The following is a 17,174-nucleotide window of genomic DNA, read 5'->3' as shown; positions in this document are numbered from 1 at the left end:
CCCTAGAAAGTCGTATTGAAATTGTTCTTCTATAGCATAAGCTCGAGCATTTTTTATTTTCATGAGTGCAATAATATTCCATACCTACCTCATGCGTGCAAGCCATATTTGATGCCATCATTTGTTTTTTGCCGCGGTCTTATGGTGTTTCTCTTTAAGATGTAACTTAATTGTCTAATTTATGTATATAATTCCAACACCGGCTTATTGTTTTACTCAATTCGTTGTGTAGACAATAAACGCTAATGAGTTTATAGATAGAAACGAACTTACATATAATGGAATAAATTCATTCATGTTTATTATTTTCGTGTGAGAGGTGTAAGAGAAATTAATATCGCTCTATCTTATAGAGGGAAAAAACTTATAAGTAACAGGATAAATTCATTTCTCTCTACTACTAGAATAACAAAGTAAATTCATTTCTCCGTGACTGAAAAAGGAGCAAGAGAAATAAAGAAAAATAGGCATTATTCAGGAGAAAAGGAATTTGCAAGTACGTAACATAGTGTACATCTCTTTTTCTTTGTTTTTCTTCACGCTTAGACTTGTCACGCTATAAGGACGATACAGGAAAATAAACTTGAACCTCATTGCATTTACGTCATGACCTGTTAAGATGTCGTCATGGTCTCTTGTTTTGTTTAACAATAATTAACAACACATTCCTTGTTTTCTAAAACAAAAGGACATACTCGTTGCATTATTATTTGCTAGTGTAAAAATATAGCAATATTGCGTAGTCCCTTCGGAGACATTCGATAAAATGATAATGTGTTGAATGCATATCGTCCATATTATTCTCCAACTCTTAGAGTAAAACTCAAATTTTAGATTTTAAATCCACTTCAACTTGCTCCAACTTTTGGGCTAAATATGAGTTTTAACCCAAAACTCATATTTGAGGCAAATTTAGGTCAGATCCCTAGGTTAGTTGGCTTACCCACCATATATGTGTATTTTTTTTATATTTCTAAATTCATTGAATCTAACGGCTGAGATTTAATGTGATCAAATCAACAGTAAAAAAAAGATCCAACGGTCCAAATTAATTTTTTTTCATGTATTTCATATTTTTTCATAGTGTTTCACCAGTTTCATGTAGTCAGTTTAATGATTTTTTTTTCAATATTTATCAAAATCTAAATATTTTTAGATTAAAATGTTCATAAAATTAAATTAGATAGTTTATATATATATTTTTAAGTTACTTTAAGAAAAAAAAATTATCCTAAATTCATTAAATGTCATTTTTATTAGACTTTTTCAAGAGGGAAGTGCATGTTGGTTGGACTGCCACAATTATTATTTTTTAGGAAACTAATGAAAATAGTTTGAAAACTTTGAGTTTTAACAATAAGAACAAAATAAAGGGTAAAGTGAATAGTACTAAAATTGACATTTTAATATAAAAATATGGCTTTTCGTTAAAGTGAACGGTACCTATAGTTTTTCTTAAAATTTCTTTTTTATTTTATTTTATAAAGTGATATGAAAAATGGAAAAGCAAACATGGACCCATTGACATTACAAAAAGAAACTCGTCGTCTGTGTAAAAATTAAAAGCCAACATGACAGTGGGGTAGGGTGGTCGGAGCACAGTTGACCTCAGGACATCAGGAGACGACAAACCACAAGCAGCACAACGGGCCCAGGAGCTCAAATGGTATATCGGAGTTGGACTACGACTACCAGATATCAGAGCAACCCAAGTTTCCCAGATACTTCCTTACTTGAAGAAGAAGAAAACGAAAAAAAAAAAAATGAAAAATTAATCAAAGGTCAGAGTTTGAATTGTATTTCATTCAACTAAGTTTAAAAGTATCTACTTTCTTTAATCTTATCCATAATGTGAACGTTTGACTGATCTGTAGGGCTGCGATGTATAAAAACCAATGGTTGGCGGGGAATTATCCAAAAAACTTCATCAACCCGTTTCCCAAAAACTGGTAAGAAACTTCATCTTTCGCAGTTACAATGTTTCCTGCACCACTTTTAAGGTTGCACCTCTGATGTTTGTAAAAATGTCTCTTCCTTTGAGTTTCAGTCCTGTAGCGATTAGCATGCGTTAGCAGCTGCCCACTTTGTTTCCTTCCTTCGTTTGATTCCTCGTTTCATCAAGTTAGTAGGTAGTTTTTAAGGTGGTTATTCTTTTTGTTCATATGAAAATCTGAAAAGAATTAACTTCCCTATATTGCATGCTTTGTGAAGCATTTTAATGTTTAGTTCTGTTGTAATAATCTTTCACTGCAAAGTAACAACCACCCTTCTTCGTTATTTATTGAGTTACTACTTCTTGTGTTGTTTCAATGGGGCCAAATTTTTTGTTTTCAATGCCGGAATTGTATATGGGTTTGTATTCTTTACTGCTTACCTAAACCCTATAGTCAATTTAGTGCTCATGAACTAATGTGGTTTTTATAAGTACAATTTACTCAAACCATAAATTGTTTCTCCTGCAGCTCTGATCTCACCATCCAAGTTGTCTGAATTGCTTGTGTTGTAAAACAAAGCAACTAAGCTTTCTGAAGTGTTGAATTTCCAAGAAAACAAAAGGGGAAAAAGGAGAAGAGTTCAGAAGTGCTGCTGCTTGTCAATTATAGCAAGTTAAAACTATTACTGTTAAAGACATGGCTGAGGAAAATCCTGTTAACGGAGATGTAATCAAGGAGGAGGGTACGACAGCATCAAACGGAAACTCAGCAGTGGTGGATTCTGAAAACAACGCACAAGATACAAGCAAGAGCAAGGAGGATGGCACCAAAACGGTTCCATTTCACAAGCTTTTCTCCTTTGCTGATTCCTTGGATTACCTGTTAATGTCTGTTGGTACAATCAGTGCCATTGGAAATGGGATCTGTTTGCCTCTCATGACCATAATCCTTGGAGATTTAATTAATTCTTTTGGAGGAGCGGGGAATACCAAAGGCGTGGTTGATGCAGTTTCCGAGGTAAATATTCTGTGACTAAAACCTGATAAATACTTCTCTCTGGTAGTGCAACATCTCTAGAAATTAAGTCAACCGAGCAATAGCATAAAAGGAAAGCAAATAACAACGTATGTAGCAGATTGTTCGATACAGTTCCATCTGAATTTTTGTGTCAACTAAGCTCTCAACTTCTTTATTGGAACTTTTTTTTTTCCGGTTATCTGGTGCCTGCAGTTTTGTTGCTAAATAGGATCATTGCCCCTCCACCAAATTTCTGCATTAAGAAATTCTCATATTTGTAAATTGTGCTATATGCAACTATTATTACTAGGTTTAGTGGGAAATAATTTAGGCCAACTCAATATCCTTTTCAGGTGGCTCTAAAGTTCGTTTATTTGGCTGTGGCAGCTGCTGCTCTTTCATTTCTACGTAAGTTTTACTGAACTCCCTGCAGGTATTAAGGAAATAACTCGGCTCATTGGAAAATGAGATAATTAGCTTTTTCTATATGCCAGAAATGTCTTGCTGGATGGTCACTGGAGAGAGACAAGCTTCACGAATAAGAAGTTTATACTTGAAAACAATTATAAGGCAAGATGTTGGCTTTTTTGATAAAGAAACGAACACTGGGGAAATTGTTGGGAGGATGTCAGGTGATACCGTGCTCATTCAAGAGGCAATGGGCGAAAAGGTATTTACATGCCAGTGCCACACAACAGCCTTCAGTTATTGTCATTATCTCTAATTCACATCTTGATTCCGTTTCATTTTCTTGTGGCAGGTAGGAAGTTTTATCCAATTAATTGCAACATTCATCGGAGGCTTTGTTATAGCATTTGTTAAGGGATGGCTTCTCACGCTTGTCATGCTATCATCTCTTCCTCTTCTCGTCCTCTCTGGTGCCGTCATTGGCATAATTATATCAAAGTTGGCATCCCAGGGACAAACTGCTTATTCACAGGCAGCAATTGTAGTAGAGCAGACAATTGGTTCAATAAGAACTGTACGCCTGCTTGTCTTTAAAATAAAATTTTCATAATAATATTGCCTTTTTATAGAACTAAATCTTACAGGCATTCCCAATGCAGGTTGCATCCTTTACGGGAGAAAAACAAGCTATAGCTAATTACGACAACTCCTTAATTAAGGCATACAATTCTGGTGTACAAGAGGGCTTGGCATCTGGATTTGGAATTGGAGCGGTAATGCTTGTTATGATGTGTAGTTATGCTTTGGCTATATGGTTTGGCGGAAAGATGATTCTTGAAAGAGGATATACAGGAGGAGAAGTAATAAATGTAATTTTCGCTGTGCTGACTGGTTCCATGTAAGTGCATTTCCATAAATTTGGCATAGTCTATGCGTTGCAATAATGCGATATTCAAAAACTTATAGACTATTCCTCCTCTCCTCCTCCTTTCTCACTCCAAAAATTGGATAATTTGATGCTTCAGAATATCAAGATATGAAGGTTAATGCGATAAATTTTCAGGTCTCTTGGGCAAGCATCTCCATCCATGAATGCATTTGCTGCTGGACAAGCTGCAGCTTATAAGATGTTGGAGACGATTAACCGAAAGCCGGAGATAGATGCTTATGATACTAATGGGAAGCAGTTGCACGATATACGTGGAGACATAGAACTGAGGGATGTTCATTTTAGTTATCCTACGAGACCGGATGAACAAATATTCCATGGATTTTCACTCTCAATACCTACTGGTGTAACTGCTGCTTTGGTTGGAGAGAGCGGAAGTGGTAAATCAACTGTAATCAGTTTGATTGAGAGATTTTATGACCCCCAAGCTGGTGAAGTTCTTATTGATGGTATTAATCTGAAAGAGTTCCAGCTGAAATGGATCAGACAGAAAATAGGCCTTGTCAGCCAGGAACCCGTTTTGTTTACCTCTAGCATTAAAGATAACATTGCCTACGGGAAGGATGGTGCCACTGATGAAGAAATACTGGCTGCTTCTGAGCTCGCTAATGCTGCTAAATTCATAGACAAACTGCCTCAGGTTAATTCTGTTTATAGTTGCTCTAAGTTTGGGTGTTTCTTCGCTGAATATTTGCTGTCAATTTTTAACTCCACTAGGTGGAATTTTACCATTTTGCTTGTTCAATTCTTTTTTCAGGGACTAGACACAATGGTTGGTGAACATGGAGCTCAGCTGTCTGGGGGCCAAAAGCAGAGAGTTGCCATAGCTAGAGCAATTCTGAAAGACCCAAGAATTCTACTATTAGATGAAGCCACAAGTGCTCTTGATGCAGAATCTGAGAGAGTTGTGCAGGAGGCACTGGACAGAATTATGGTAAACCGAACCACAGTCATTGTAGCCCACCGTTTGAGCACAGTAAGGGATGCTGACACCATTGCTGTTATACGCAGGGGAACAATTGTCGAAAAAGGTATCCTATTATACCATATGGGTCTGCAATCTCACTGCCAATGGTTCAACGTTTCCTTACATTTTATCATACTGCACATACTGATCTTTTTCGTCTGAGCAGGTCCACATTCTGAGCTAATCAAGGACTCTGATGGAGCATATAGCCAGCTTATAAGGTTGCAAGAAATGAGCAGTGTGTCAGAACAAACATCTGTGAATGATCATGAAAGGCCAGAAATTATAAGTATGGATTATCGGAAACATTCAAGACAAAGACTTTCAAACTTACGATCCATAAGCAAGGGATCATCTGGAAGAGGAAGTAGCAGTCATCATTCCTTCTCAGTCTCATATGATGTGCCCACTGCAGTAGGTGTCCCTGAAGCAGCACATGCAGGACCTGATATTCCTGAGTCAGCGTCATCAAGTGCGCCTCCAGAAGTTTCACTTCGCCGCCTGGCGTACTTGAACAAGCCAGAGATCCCTGTTTTATTACTAGGTACCATAGCCGCAGTAGCGAATGGGTCAATCTTACCTATTTTTGGGGTACTGATATCCAGTGTAATCAAGTCCTTCTTTGAGCCACCTCGTGAACTCCGAAAGGACTCTGAGTTTTGGGCCGTAATCTTCATTGTTCTGGGAGTGGCATCCTTCATGGTACTTCCCGCAAGACAGTACCTTTTTGCTGTGGCTGGTTGTAAATTAATAAAACGAGTCCGATCTATGTGCTTTAAGAAGGTGGTTTACATGGAAGTAAGTTGGTTTGACGATCCCGAGCACTCGAGTGGTGCAATTGGTGCAAGGCTTTCTGCAGATGCAGCTTCTCTGCGAGGGCTGGTTGGAGATGCTCTAGCTTTGGTTGTTGAGAATCTAGCAATGGCAATTGCTGGTTTGGTGATTGCTTTTGTCGCAAATTGGCAACTCGCTCTTATAATCCTCGTTCTGCTTCCGCTGTTAGGAGTAACTGGTTACGTTCAAGTCAAGTTCATGACAGGATTCAGTGCAGATGCAAAGGTATTTCTCCAATCTCAAACTATAAAAAAATATGTACTTTACAACTGCTATCTGGTGCACCTCAAAACATCAACCATTTTTTCGGATGGAAAGGGACAACACCAACAGCAGAACTCAAAGAGAAACAAGATGGGGTCTGATTAAACCAACCCTGTCGTCGCCAAGAATATCAATTATGAAAATAGGAGGAACAAGCAACTCCTGATACACAGTTGCACAAGAAAGTCCCATCTTCACTAAGTGATCAGCAGCAAAACATCATCCATTTTTTCATTCAATATACATGGAACCTAATCAGTTATCCAATCCAATCCTTGATACCAAACAAGGTCTTACAACTAGTGGCTGGTGAGCGTGCATAACATGTATAAGACTAATCCTTTTTCTAACAATACTGAAAATTCTAAACGGTTGCAGAAAATGTACGAGGAGGCAAGTCAAGTAGCGACTGATGCTGTAGGGAGTATTAGAACAATTGCTTCCTTCTGTGCTGAAGAGAAGGTGATGGAGTTATACCAGAGAAAATGTGAAGGCCCTATTAAGACAGGGATAAGACGAGGGTTAATCAGCGGGATAGGATTTGGGCTATCATTCTTTTTTCTTTTTTCTGTGTACGCCTGTAGTTTTTATGCTGGTGCCCGACTTGTTGCAGCAGGCAAGACGACATTCTCTGATGTTTTCCGGGTAAGTTTCTCTGCGTTATGCTACAAGTCTTCAAGTTACTACCTAGCTCAGGAAACATAACTGCAGGATGCGCACTTCGCTAAATAAATACTTGTTACTTGAGAAATAAATCTTCATTATTCGATTCAGTCCATTAACATTTGTTGTCCTGGTTTACAGGTTTTCTTTGCTCTCACTATAACAGCTGTTGGAGTGTCTCAGTCTGGATCCCTAGCCCCTGATGTAAGTAAAGTAAAAAGCTCTGCTGCTTCCATATTTGCAATTCTTGACCGGAAATCAAAGATAGACTCCAGTGATGACTCAGGAAAAACTATAGAAAATGTTAAGGGAGAAATTGAATTTCGACATGTGAGCTTCAAGTATCCAACCAGACCTGACGTTCAAATTTTTGAGGATCTTTGCTTGACCATCCATCATGGCAAGGTAACTTACTAGCATGCTTTGTACATTTACTCCTCCTTTTCAATCAATATAAAGATTTGGAATTCTTAGTCTGATTTATGTTACCACAACTTACATTTTGATTTACATTATGCAGACAGTTGCTCTGGTTGGAGAAAGCGGAAGTGGGAAATCAACAGTTGTCTCCTTGTTGCAGAGATTTTATGATCCTGATTCAGGTTACATTACACTAGATGGAGTGGAAATCCAAAAGCTACAGTTAAAGTGGTTAAGACAGCAAATGGGGCTGGTGAGCCAGGAGCCTGTATTGTTTAATGACACAATCCGAGCCAACATTGCATATGGAAAGGAAGGGGATGCAACGGAAGCTGAAATTATAGCTGCAGCAGAATTGGCAAACGCTCACAAATTCATCAGTAGTTTACAACAGGTAGGCACTAACTTAAACACATTTGTCCATCTATGCACCAATAGGGCCGGTCACAAAATTTTAATAAAAAATTGAACCGGAGGGACAGTAAATTGTCAATAAACGCACGCTATACAACTTATTGTCTATTTTGTTTCCCCCAGTTCTATCTTTGATTAAAGTATATAACCAGTTGTATATGTACGTATTTCACTTTTGCCATGGTGTTGCATAACCGAGGACTAGTTGATGAAATATTACGAAAATATATTAAGAATGATGGAGATTAATGCATAGAGTTTGGAAAACAATGCAGGGTTATGATACAACCGTAGGAGAGCGGGGTGTTCAGTTGTCCGGCGGACAGAAGCAAAGGGTGGCAATTGCAAGAGCCATAATGAAGGCCCCAAAGATTTTACTACTAGATGAAGCCACAAGTGCGCTTGATGCCGAATCCGAACGAGTTGTTCAAGATGCATTGGATCGTGTCATGGTGGATCGAACCACAGTGGTGATTGCTCATCGGTTATCCACGATCAGGAGTGCAGATTTAATAGCCGTGGTGAAAAATGGAGTGATTGCAGAGAAAGGAAAGCATGAAACTTTGCTCAATGTCGAGGATGGCATTTATGCTTCTTTGGTAGCACTCCATGCAAGTACCTCATCATAGAGAGCTTTGCAAAGAGGTAAATTAGCAAGAGGCATGTTTCGTTCATTTTTTCCTTCTTTCCTGAAAGCTTCACTTGGAATTTGAAGTGTAGTACAACACTTGTGAATACAACCCTTAATAGTGTTGGATTTGTTTACATAAATTTTTCCTATTCAATTTTTTTTATATAATTTACAAAGGGTATTCGGAAAAGAAAAATTGAACATAGAACTTGATGTGAATTGTTAAATGCACTAAACCGCTTACAGTAAGATCCACTTCCAATTTTCTACTCTAATTAAACTCATTAGAGCAAGTCCACCCCTAAGGACTTTGCGCCAGCACCCAGCGCATTTATCCACTCAAGTGAACAGTAATAGACTGGAGTGAACAGTAATAGACCAAGGCATCTCCACCCCTAAAAAAATGCGCTGGCACCGAGCGCATTTATTTGGTGTGTTTTTTTTTTTTAAAGTTTATTTCGGATAAGATTTTTAACTAATTTCGGATAAAATTTCAAATAAACTTAAAAAAAAAACACACTAAAATAAAATTTCATACCCATCAAATAAACTTAAAAAAAGCACACTAAAATAAAATTACATAAACTCATCAAATAAACTATAAAAAAAAACACACTAAAATGAAATTACATAAACTCATCAAATACACTTTATTCTTCAACCACAAGCTTTTTGGTATTTTTTTTCACACAAAAAGTATATGAAAGCTTTGGTAGGAAGTGTAGAAAATATTGAAATGTGGTGTAAGGTGGAAGATGAGGGTTAGATATTTATAGAAAAAATAATAATTTTTTTAAAAAAATTCTGTATTTTTTTAATAATTTTTCTGTATTTTTTAATAAATTTTAATTTAGTTAATTAACGTGGACCGTTGATCTGTGATCGGACGGTCCATTTTAAAAGTCAAATTTAATTTTTTTTTACCGTTGGAAATCCAACGGTCTACAAAAACTAGCCGTTGGAAATCCAACGGAATACATTTCGCCACGTCGCCTACCCGGGGTTAGGTGTTAGTGCGCCTGCGAGGCGGGCCCAATCTCTGAAACTCTGTCAGCTACTCGCCATGAAGGCCGCGTGAAGGGCACGCGCCAAGCCAATTGCCTGGTTCCTTGCTCAGTCAAATTTGGGCTGGCCTGGAGACCAGCTTGGGCTGCGTCCCAGGCAAAAGGGTGGGCTGGAGCAAATTGACAGAGGCCTGGCTTGTTTTTTGGACTGAGGGCTGGGACATTTTGTCCCCGCTGGACTTGCTCTTAGATAAAGGTTCATCCAATTTCACGTGGAGCAAGAGAGATTCGACAACTTTATTGAATCCTTTTTCCTGTTGCACAAAGTCTTCGGCACCCTTGAGTCTTTCGCTATACTAGATACCAGGCCTTACGGTTGGCTCAAATTTGACGAGTGGTTGCATGATTGCATCAACTTTAACGTCCAACTGGGTGGTTGCATGCATGATTGCATCCATGGACAAAGCCAAGCTCACCGGGGGCAGATGCCCTATTCACGTAATTCTTTGTTTAGTTGCAGATTACAATTATATAATATACATGCGTTATTTTTAAAGAAAGTATATGTATCTAATATCCAACATACGTTCATACTACTTATACTTCATATCAAATATTATATGAGCAAAGATACTCTTGTTCTGTTATTCAAACCGAAAAACCTTCTATTTTTCCAATCACGTTGCCACTTTCCGTTACTATATCGAAATTTTTGTAACAACAATAACAATAATAAATAACAATTACATAATCTAAAACTACATTAATGAAACCCTCTTTGTCAACAAAAGAGGGTGAAAATATATCTTTATCTTCTATCACAACAAAAAAGTTAAGGATAGTAACGTAATTTCACAAAACAACATTTTGCTATTTATTTTAAACCTCACCTAAATTTATCATATCTAATTTTAAAAAAAAAAAATAAAAAACAACCTCTCTCCCTCTCTCCTCACTCCCACCTTCTCTCTCACTCTATTCCTCTCTCCTTCAATTTTTTTTAATACATCGATATTTTTACACTATGGGGAGGGGGAGTTCGGCTAAGCCACACAATTGGCAACCTAATTTGGTATATAATTCGCCATTCACGAGATTCAAACCTAAGACCTTTCACTTCCAAGTGAAGATGAATATCATCATATCGTAGTACTGAGTGACCTCTCTCCTTCAATTTTAACAACCAAAGTAAAAAATTCCACACTTTGTGTGTGGGCATATACTAGTATATAATTACATATATAAATTAATAAATATATTGTCTAATACTAATCATTCCAATTCGGTACTATATACTGTTGAATGTAATGTTGCCATGTCAGCATAAGTTGGAGTGCCATGTAAGCAAGGCAGTTAGAAAGATTGTTAAGAATCGGTTATGCAGTTAGAGTAGTTGCTTAGATGTTAAGTGTTGAAGGAATATATATAGCAACCTCAGCTATACAATTGTATTCATTCAGTATAATCAATATACAACATTTCGTCTCTCTCTCTCTTCTATTTCTTCTTACATACTCTTAGTTCTTGCTCTGCTTTTGTGTGTTCTTATGCATTAGTAAGAACTGTTATCATATACCACCGATAATGGTTTTGGATACTAATACCGTACCGAAAATGTATTATTCGATACAAATACTTTACCATTACCAAATTTTTGCCAGAAACTTTTTGGTGATTGAATCTCTTTTTACTGCTCCTAACAAAACCTAAAGACGGCCTAAAATGCATGACCGAGAGCGTGCAAAAACGGGTACAAGCGCCATGTTTATGGCTTGGTCTTAGTTCCAGTTTTTTTTATCAATAACTATTATTATTATAATTTTATGTGCTTTATTAATTAGTTTATGGAATCATGATTCTTGCATGGGATGTATGTTCTTAGGCTTCAAAGATATTAAATTAACAAACCAAGTTACAAGGATGGTTAAATCTACAAACTTACATATTTTCGGCACAGAAGAAATTCCACAACCAAAGAAAAACCTCTTTGGCTGCATATTCTGAGCAAACATATCTCTTTTAATTAAAGTTTTAAAAACATGTTGTTGATGCACAAAATCAGCGAAGACTTTGGTACAACAGAAAGTGTCAGGTTTTATGACCTTCGCTTGGTTGCTTCGGTCACTAGTGAGGATAAGTACGTAAATGAATAGAGACAGAGAAGCAAACACAGGATGTACGTGGTTCACCCAGATTGGCTACGTCCACGGAGTAGAGGAGTTCTTATTAGTAGTGAAGGGCTTACACAAGTACAAAGGATCAAGCTCTCAATTTAGTGAGTTCTTGTGAATGATTTAACACAAATGGCATTAGGCAATATTGTGGGGGAATGACCCCTATTTATAGAAAAACTTGTAGCTTTGTCATATTGACATGTGTCATGTTATGATTGGTTCTTGATGTCGACACGTGCTGCACTCTGATTGGCTTCTAATCTTGACACGTGTCGAGTAGTGATTGGCCTCCTGGTCGGAGGGGAACTCTTCTGGGTCCTTGACAGTATAGCGTTGGCCGGTGCTCGGTAGTTTCGGGATTGGTCAAGTATGGTACAAACAGTGCTCCCCTAAGTTCCCGAGTGAGGGAAACTCCTCGGTTGGGGACTTGCAAGATCCAATCCCTTGAGTAATCACGAAACTTCTAAGTACCGAAGTGTGGTCTGATCTTCATCTGCCCTTCTCTGGAAGTACCTTTCCTCCATCCGGGAATGGTGTATTTAGCCTATAGTAGGAGTCCCCCAAGTCGCCGAGCTAGGAGATCTGCCGAAAGAGGTGACAGACAAGGTAAGCAGTCAAACTTCCAAGTAAGCAACCCAGGATCAGAGGTTTGACTTCGGCTTCCGGTTGATTGTTCTCCTTCTCCTTGTCTCTCATTCAACTGCCAGGATAAGGAGAAGCAAATGGATAAGAGATGATATGAGATACTTTTGCTTTTGAAGAAGTAACTTTCCACATGCTTATTCTTGAACTGTGCTGGAGGGTTTTCTGGTGCCCTTCAGAGTATAAGGCCGACTCAAAAATTTGAGGGTCAAAACAAGTCCATCAAATCTAGAGTACGTTCGACCTTGATGATATGGGATACTTTTGCTGTTGACGGAATAATGAATGTGGTATGGAAAGGTGTCGTGCTGTAGTGATCTGTTTCAGCTCACCGTTGAACCTTCTGCTTCAATCTTTTGCATGGCAGAAGTGGTGTGCAACCTTTGCATTTTAATGGTCCTTCAGAACATTCCTTCATAGTGACTCATCCACGCTTGGCAGCTTCAGTGTAAAGAGCCAATATCTGATCAACTGTCATGAGGTATTTGCCGGTGGAATTCGTGACCTTGACAGCAGTTGAGGATGAGTACTCGAGAGCAATGCTAAGTAAGCAACCAGGCAAAGGCTCCAGGCAGTCAGTTCCAAATTGGAGGTTTGATTTCAGGTTCCGACTGACTGCTCTCTTTCTCCTTGTCCTGCAGGTGTGGACAAGGACAAAGACAAAGATAGGGAGAAAGCATGATATGGGATACTCTTGCTTTCGACCCTGATGATATGAGATACTCTTGTTCTTGGTGTGGCTTATTTGCTGAGGTATTATCGGGGGGAAATAAAGCTGAGTATTTCGAGAGGTTATGTTGAGGGTGCCTTTTCGAATGCGAGAAAGGGTTGAGCATTTTTGCAGGTTTGCCTGTCCGTTGAGGAGGGAGGTCAATGTATATAGGGATTTCCCAATAACAAGTAGTAATGCTATTCCTTTACCCTTCTTGGTCACAGCAATGTAGTGGGAGCTGCCAGCTTCACGTGTTTTAATTTTGTCAGAGCACTTTGAAAAAGTGGTATGTGGTATCTGGAAAGCTGATGTTACGTGTGAAGATTACAGACAAGCTTTATCTAAGGAAATCTGGCTCTCGAAGTTCTGAGAGTTGTGCCTCTTCGGTTTTCGAACAAGCAATCCCGTCGAGGATCTGACTCTCGAGATTCGGAAAGCGGTGCTACTCCGGTTTTTGAGAAAGTAATTATGTTGGGAGTCTTTTCTCGAATGTGAGTAAAGGTTGGACGTTCTTGCCAACCTGTCTTGCCGCAAAACACGGAGGTCGACACACATAGGGACTTTCCAGTTGTCAAGCAGTGGTGCTGTTCCTTTACCCTTATGGGTAATAGTAGGGTAGCTGGAACTTCGAAATTCTCGTGCCTAAACTTTGTCAGAGATCTTTGACAAAGTTATATGTGGTACCCGAGGAGTTGATGGTGCATTTGGAGAGCGGTGATTGAACAGTAAGATTCACGTGCTTTTTACTTCACCAGAAATCTTCGACAGATTGCCCGTAATTTTCGCAAAGCTGATTGTGCATGTGACAGGTGCTGACGAGGCTGAAAAAGCAGGTGCTTCTTCGATTTCTGAGATCGGCCCTCGTGGTCTCTGAGCAGCCCAGCTTTTGAGAAAGCAAACGCCTCTTCGATTTCTGAGATCGGCCCTCGTGGTCTCTGAGCAGCCCAGCTTTTGAGAAAGCAAACGCTTTTTCGATTTCTGAAGCTCCGTCGAGTGCAGATTTTTATAGAGGCTGGCATTAAGTTCCACAGCACACCTGAATCTCTACCAGTAGAAACTCATTTCTTGCACTTCTAAGATCTTGATTTGTCTGACCTCTTCCTTCTTCAACACATTTGAAAATGTCTGGACCCTCCGACCGTCGTTTTGACCTGAACCTTGGAGAAGAGACAGCCACGCCTTCTCCAGACAACATATGGCGCCCATCCTTCATATCCCCTACTGGTCCTCTTACCGTTGGGGATTCTGTGATGAAGAATGATATGACCGCTGCAGTGGTGGCCAGGAACCTTCTCACTCCCAAAGATAACAGACTACTTTCCAAACGGTCTGATGAGTTGGCTGTTAAGGACTCTCTGGCTCTTAGTGTTCAGTGTGCAGGTTCTGTGTCTAATATGGCCCAACGCCTATTTGCTAGAACCCGCCAAGTTGAATCATTGGCTGCTGAAGTGATGAGTCTCAAACAGGAGATTAGAGGGCTCAAGCATGAGAATAAGCAGTTGCACCGGCTCGCCCATGACTATGCTACAAACATGAAGAGGAAGCTTGACCAGATGAAGGAAACTGATGGTAAGGTTTTACTTGATCATCAGCGGTTTGTGGGTTTGTTCCAAAGGCATTTATTGCCTTCGTCCTCTGGGGCTGTACCTGGTAATGAAGCTTCAAATGATGAACCTCCAATGCCTTCTCCTTCTGGGGTTTTGTCAAGTACTGAGGCTCCGGATAACCACCCTCCGGTGCTTTCTCTTTCTGGGGCTCTACCGACTGCTGAGACTTCCCCTAAGCAACCTTTGTGAAGGCTCCCTTTTGTTTGTTTATTTTGACTCATGTATATGTACATATTTGTGGCTTATCGAAAATATTAATAAATAAGCTTTGCTTCATTTCAATATATTGTGTTAAATACACCAAAGCCTTCTTCATAAAGTTCTTTGAATTTTTGCTTTTGTTGAAACCTGTATTGTTGAAGCTTTGTGAGTGAAGCATGTAGTTTGAGGTAGTGTTCCCTTAATTTCCCGAGTGAGGAAAACTTCTCGGTTGGAGACTTGAAAAATCCAAGTCACTGAGTGGTTGTGAGACTGCCGAGTATTAAGGTGCAGTAGCATATGGTGGGAGTCCCCCAAGTCTTCAGGCGAAGAGAGTTGCCGAATGAGGTGTCTCGCTTGTTACTAATTTGTCAAAGTAACGAATCTTTGTTTCGATGTCACACATTCGCATATGCCTTATCTAAAAATATTTCCAACTTTTGTGTGTTTGATGCTGCATGCTATTGACTAGACAAGATCAAGTGCAATTAGTAGCTTTTCTCTCTTTTTCATCTTTTCTTTGGTGGAATTGCTTTTCGTTTCCACTAATCAGCCTGAGTGGATGCAAGATAACACCATTCTCTATAGCTCAGATCGCAAAGTCGTCTTCATAAAAGTTGTTCCTTATCTTGTGAACTACAACATCTCCAAATTTGAGATCCATCGGAGTAGTACAACTCCAGAAATTCAGGTATGATGAGTAACTGTTCATCAATTTTCTGTTAACCCGTCAGACTTGTTGTGAGCTTCTAAACTCCATTTTTTCTTGTTCATCTCAACATACTTTCTTCATCGAAGTTGTTCCTCACCTTGTCAGCTACAACATATCCAAATTTGAGATCCATCGGAGCAGTACAAATCCAGAAATTCAGGTATGATGAGTGATTGTTCATCATTTTTCTGTCAACCTGTCAGACTTGTTGTGAGCTTCGAAACTCCATTTTCTCTTGCTCAGATCAACATACTTTCTTCATCGAAGTTGTTCCTTAACTTGTGAACTACAACATATCCAAAATTGAGATCCCTCGGAGCTGTATAACTCAAGAAATGCAGGTATGATGAATGACTGGTTATGATTTTTCTGTCAACCCGTCAGATTTGTTGTGAGCTTTGAAACTCTATTTTCTCTTGCTCAGATCAGCATGCTTTCTTCATTGAAGTTGTTCCTCAGCTTGTGAACTACAACATATCCAAATTTGAGATCCCTCGGAGCTGTATAACTCAAGAAATTCAGGTATGATGAATGACTGGTTATTATTTTTCTGTCAACCCGTCAGATTTGTTGTGAGCTTCGAAACTCCATTTTCTATTGTTCAGATCAGCATGCTTTCTTCATTGAAGTTTTTCCTCATCGTCTCTTTCATAACATATCAAAAATTCAGAATGAACTAATGGTTAAATATTTCCAGATCTTCGAAACATCACAGCAGCTTCGAAATCTGCAAGAATCCGACTGTCATGTTTGGAGCTTCAACACTTTAATTTCCGTCGCTCAAACAGAAATGGTTCCTTCTTGAAAGTTGTTCATATGCTCAAAAACTATAGGGTGTCCAAAATTCAGCTCCATTGGAGAAGAGCAGAGGTTGCAGAAATTTGATAGATGAAAGGAGGCGGAAGAGGGAGAGAGAGAAAAAGTCTCTTGAGTTGGATTTCTATTTTGGGGCAGATTCCAAGTTTTGTAGCACCTTCATTATTGATGAATTGCTTGTACTTTTGTCCATTATGAAACTTGGGACTTTGGCTTGTTGTTGGATCTATTATAATATGTTTGGAAACATATACATAATTGCTTGTTTGGTTATGACAGGGATGTTGTGGGTGTAGAACAAAACAAATGTTTGTGTTGACCTGTGTTTTTGTACAAGTTCAAGGGCATCTTGGGTTTTGTGAACAAAATTTGTTTATTTGGAGCAAGGTTTTGTGTTGAAGCTTTGTAGGTGAAGCTTTTTTAGGTGAAACTTTGTAGGTGAAGCTTTTTTAGGTGAAGCTTTGTAGGTGAAGCTTTTTTAGGTGAAGCTTTTTTAAGTGAAGCTTTTCGGGTGAAGTTTTTTTGGGTGAAGCTGTGTGGGTGAAGCTTTTTAGGTGAAGCTTTTTGGATGAAGCTGTTTAGGTGAAACTTTTTGGAGGTGAAGTTTTTTTTTGGGTGAAGCTTTTTTAGGTGAAGCTTTTTGGGTGAAGCTTTGTAGATGAAGCTTTGTAGATGAAGCTTTCGAGGTGAAGCTTTGATGGTGAAGCTTTGTAGGTGAAAGTATGTAGAGGGAGCTTTCTAGGTGAAGCTTTTTTAGGTGAAGCTGTGTAGGTGAAGCTTTTTGGGTGAAGCTTTTTTAGGTGAAGCT

At 38.9% G+C, this 17,174-nt stretch overlaps 1 protein-coding gene and 1 long non-coding RNA gene across 4 annotated transcripts; both read left to right on the top strand.

Moving 5' to 3' along the window:
• The first annotated feature begins 1,598 nt into the window (after window positions 1–1,598).
• On the top strand, window positions 1,599–8,641 carry LOC103452721 (ABC transporter B family member 11-like). 2 transcript variants are annotated; one of them, XM_070815740.1, is made up of 15 exons: window positions 1,639–1,781; window positions 1,875–1,949; window positions 2,048–2,141; window positions 2,463–2,951; window positions 3,305–3,359; window positions 3,446–3,621; window positions 3,712–3,933; window positions 4,019–4,257; window positions 4,423–4,948; window positions 5,066–5,339; window positions 5,442–6,334; window positions 6,752–7,018; window positions 7,178–7,441; window positions 7,557–7,850; window positions 8,146–8,641. In XM_070815740.1, exons 4-15 carry the CDS (start codon window positions 2,631–2,633, stop codon window positions 8,497–8,499), a joined length of 3,885 nt encoding a protein of 1,294 aa, XP_070671841.1. In that variant the 5' UTR covers window positions 1,639–1,781; window positions 1,875–1,949; window positions 2,048–2,141; window positions 2,463–2,630; the 3' UTR covers window positions 8,500–8,641. The 2 variants fall into 2 exon arrangements, with proteins under 2 accessions (XP_070671840.1, XP_070671841.1); XM_070815739.1 differs by lacking the exon at window positions 2,048–2,141 and having other exon boundaries at window positions 1,599–1,781.
• A 6,755-nt stretch (window positions 8,642–15,396) lies between these two features.
• Window positions 15,397–16,581, top strand: LOC139193173 (uncharacterized). Of its 2 annotated transcripts, none has more exons than XR_011577576.1 (5): window positions 15,397–15,529; window positions 15,656–15,710; window positions 15,794–15,891; window positions 15,975–16,072; window positions 16,248–16,581. It is a non-coding gene; the product is annotated as an uncharacterized lncRNA (long non-coding RNA). The 2 variants fall into 2 exon arrangements; XR_011577575.1 differs by having other exon boundaries at window positions 15,416–15,529; window positions 15,637–15,710.
• The last annotated feature ends 593 nt before the right edge of the window (window positions 16,582–17,174 follow it).

This window comes from Malus domestica, chromosome 16 (genome assembly GCF_042453785.1).
Source record: "Malus domestica chromosome 16, GDT2T_hap1".
NCBI lineage: Eukaryota > Viridiplantae > Streptophyta > Magnoliopsida > Rosales > Rosaceae > Malus > Malus domestica.
The sequence above is the reverse complement of the archived record's forward strand: the minus strand, read 5'-3'. Positions and strand labels throughout refer to the sequence as shown.

Coding starts and splice junctions, on each gene's coding strand:
- LOC103452721 (XM_070815739.1), top strand. CDS start 2,631: ATGGCTGAGGAAAATCCTGTTAACGGAGATGTAATCAAGGAGGAGGGT. Junction 7,442..7,556: donor TGACCATCCATCATGGCAAG/GTAACTTACTAG, acceptor TACATTATGCAG/ACAGTTGCTCTGGTTGGAGA. Junction 7,851..8,145: donor TCATCAGTAGTTTACAACAG/GTAGGCACTAAC, acceptor AAAACAATGCAG/GGTTATGATACAACCGTAGG.